Source organism: Primulina huaijiensis, unplaced genomic scaffold, assembly GCF_012295235.1.
Source record: "Primulina huaijiensis isolate GDHJ02 unplaced genomic scaffold, ASM1229523v2 scaffold201579, whole genome shotgun sequence".
Taxonomy (NCBI): domain Eukaryota; kingdom Viridiplantae; phylum Streptophyta; class Magnoliopsida; order Lamiales; family Gesneriaceae; genus Primulina; species Primulina huaijiensis.
In genome coordinates, this window is record NW_027352496.1 from 1 (window position 1) to 577 (window position 577).

Genomic DNA, 577 nt, shown 5'->3' on the forward strand with positions numbered 1-577 from the left:
TGTTGCTGGGCATTTTCAGCAGTTGCAGCCACGGAAGGAATCAACAAGATTAAAACAGGCAAACTAGTCTCATTGTCCGAACAAGAACTCGTGGATTGCGATTTCACCAATGTTAATCAGGGATGCGGCGGAGGATTGATGGATGATGCGTTCAAATTCATAATCCGCAACAAAGGTCTCTCAACAGAAGCCAACTATCCATACAAAGGAGTAAATGCCATGTGTAACACCAAAAAGGAATCCTCAAGAGTGGCGAAGATCACCGGATATGAAGAGGTGCCGGCTAATGACGAGTCCGCATTACTAAAGGCGGTGGCAAAGCAACCTGTGTCTGTGGCTATTGATGGGAATGGAAAGAATTTCCAGTTTTATGCAGGCGGCATATACACGGGTGAGTGTGGAACTCAGTTAGATCATGGTGTCACAGTTGTTGGATACGGAACAAATAAAAACGGGAAAAAGTATTGGCTGGTGAAGAATTCTTGGGGCGCAGCATGGGGCAAAAACGGATACGCAAAATTCGAGAGGGATGTTCGTGCTAAGGAAGGGCTTTGCGGGATAGCCATGGATGCCTCTT

General features: G+C 46.3%; 1 protein-coding gene across 1 annotated transcript; it reads left to right on the forward strand.

Annotated features, from left to right (window-relative positions):
- Positions 1-3: 3 nt before the first annotated feature.
- LOC140966188 (senescence-specific cysteine protease SAG39-like) lies at positions 4-573 on the forward strand (the record flags this gene model as incomplete). Its single annotated transcript, XM_073426538.1, has 1 exon — positions 4-573. A coding segment is annotated over one exon (570 nt), but the record flags the coding sequence as incomplete, so codon positions are not given.
- Positions 574-577: the final 4 nt, after the last annotated feature.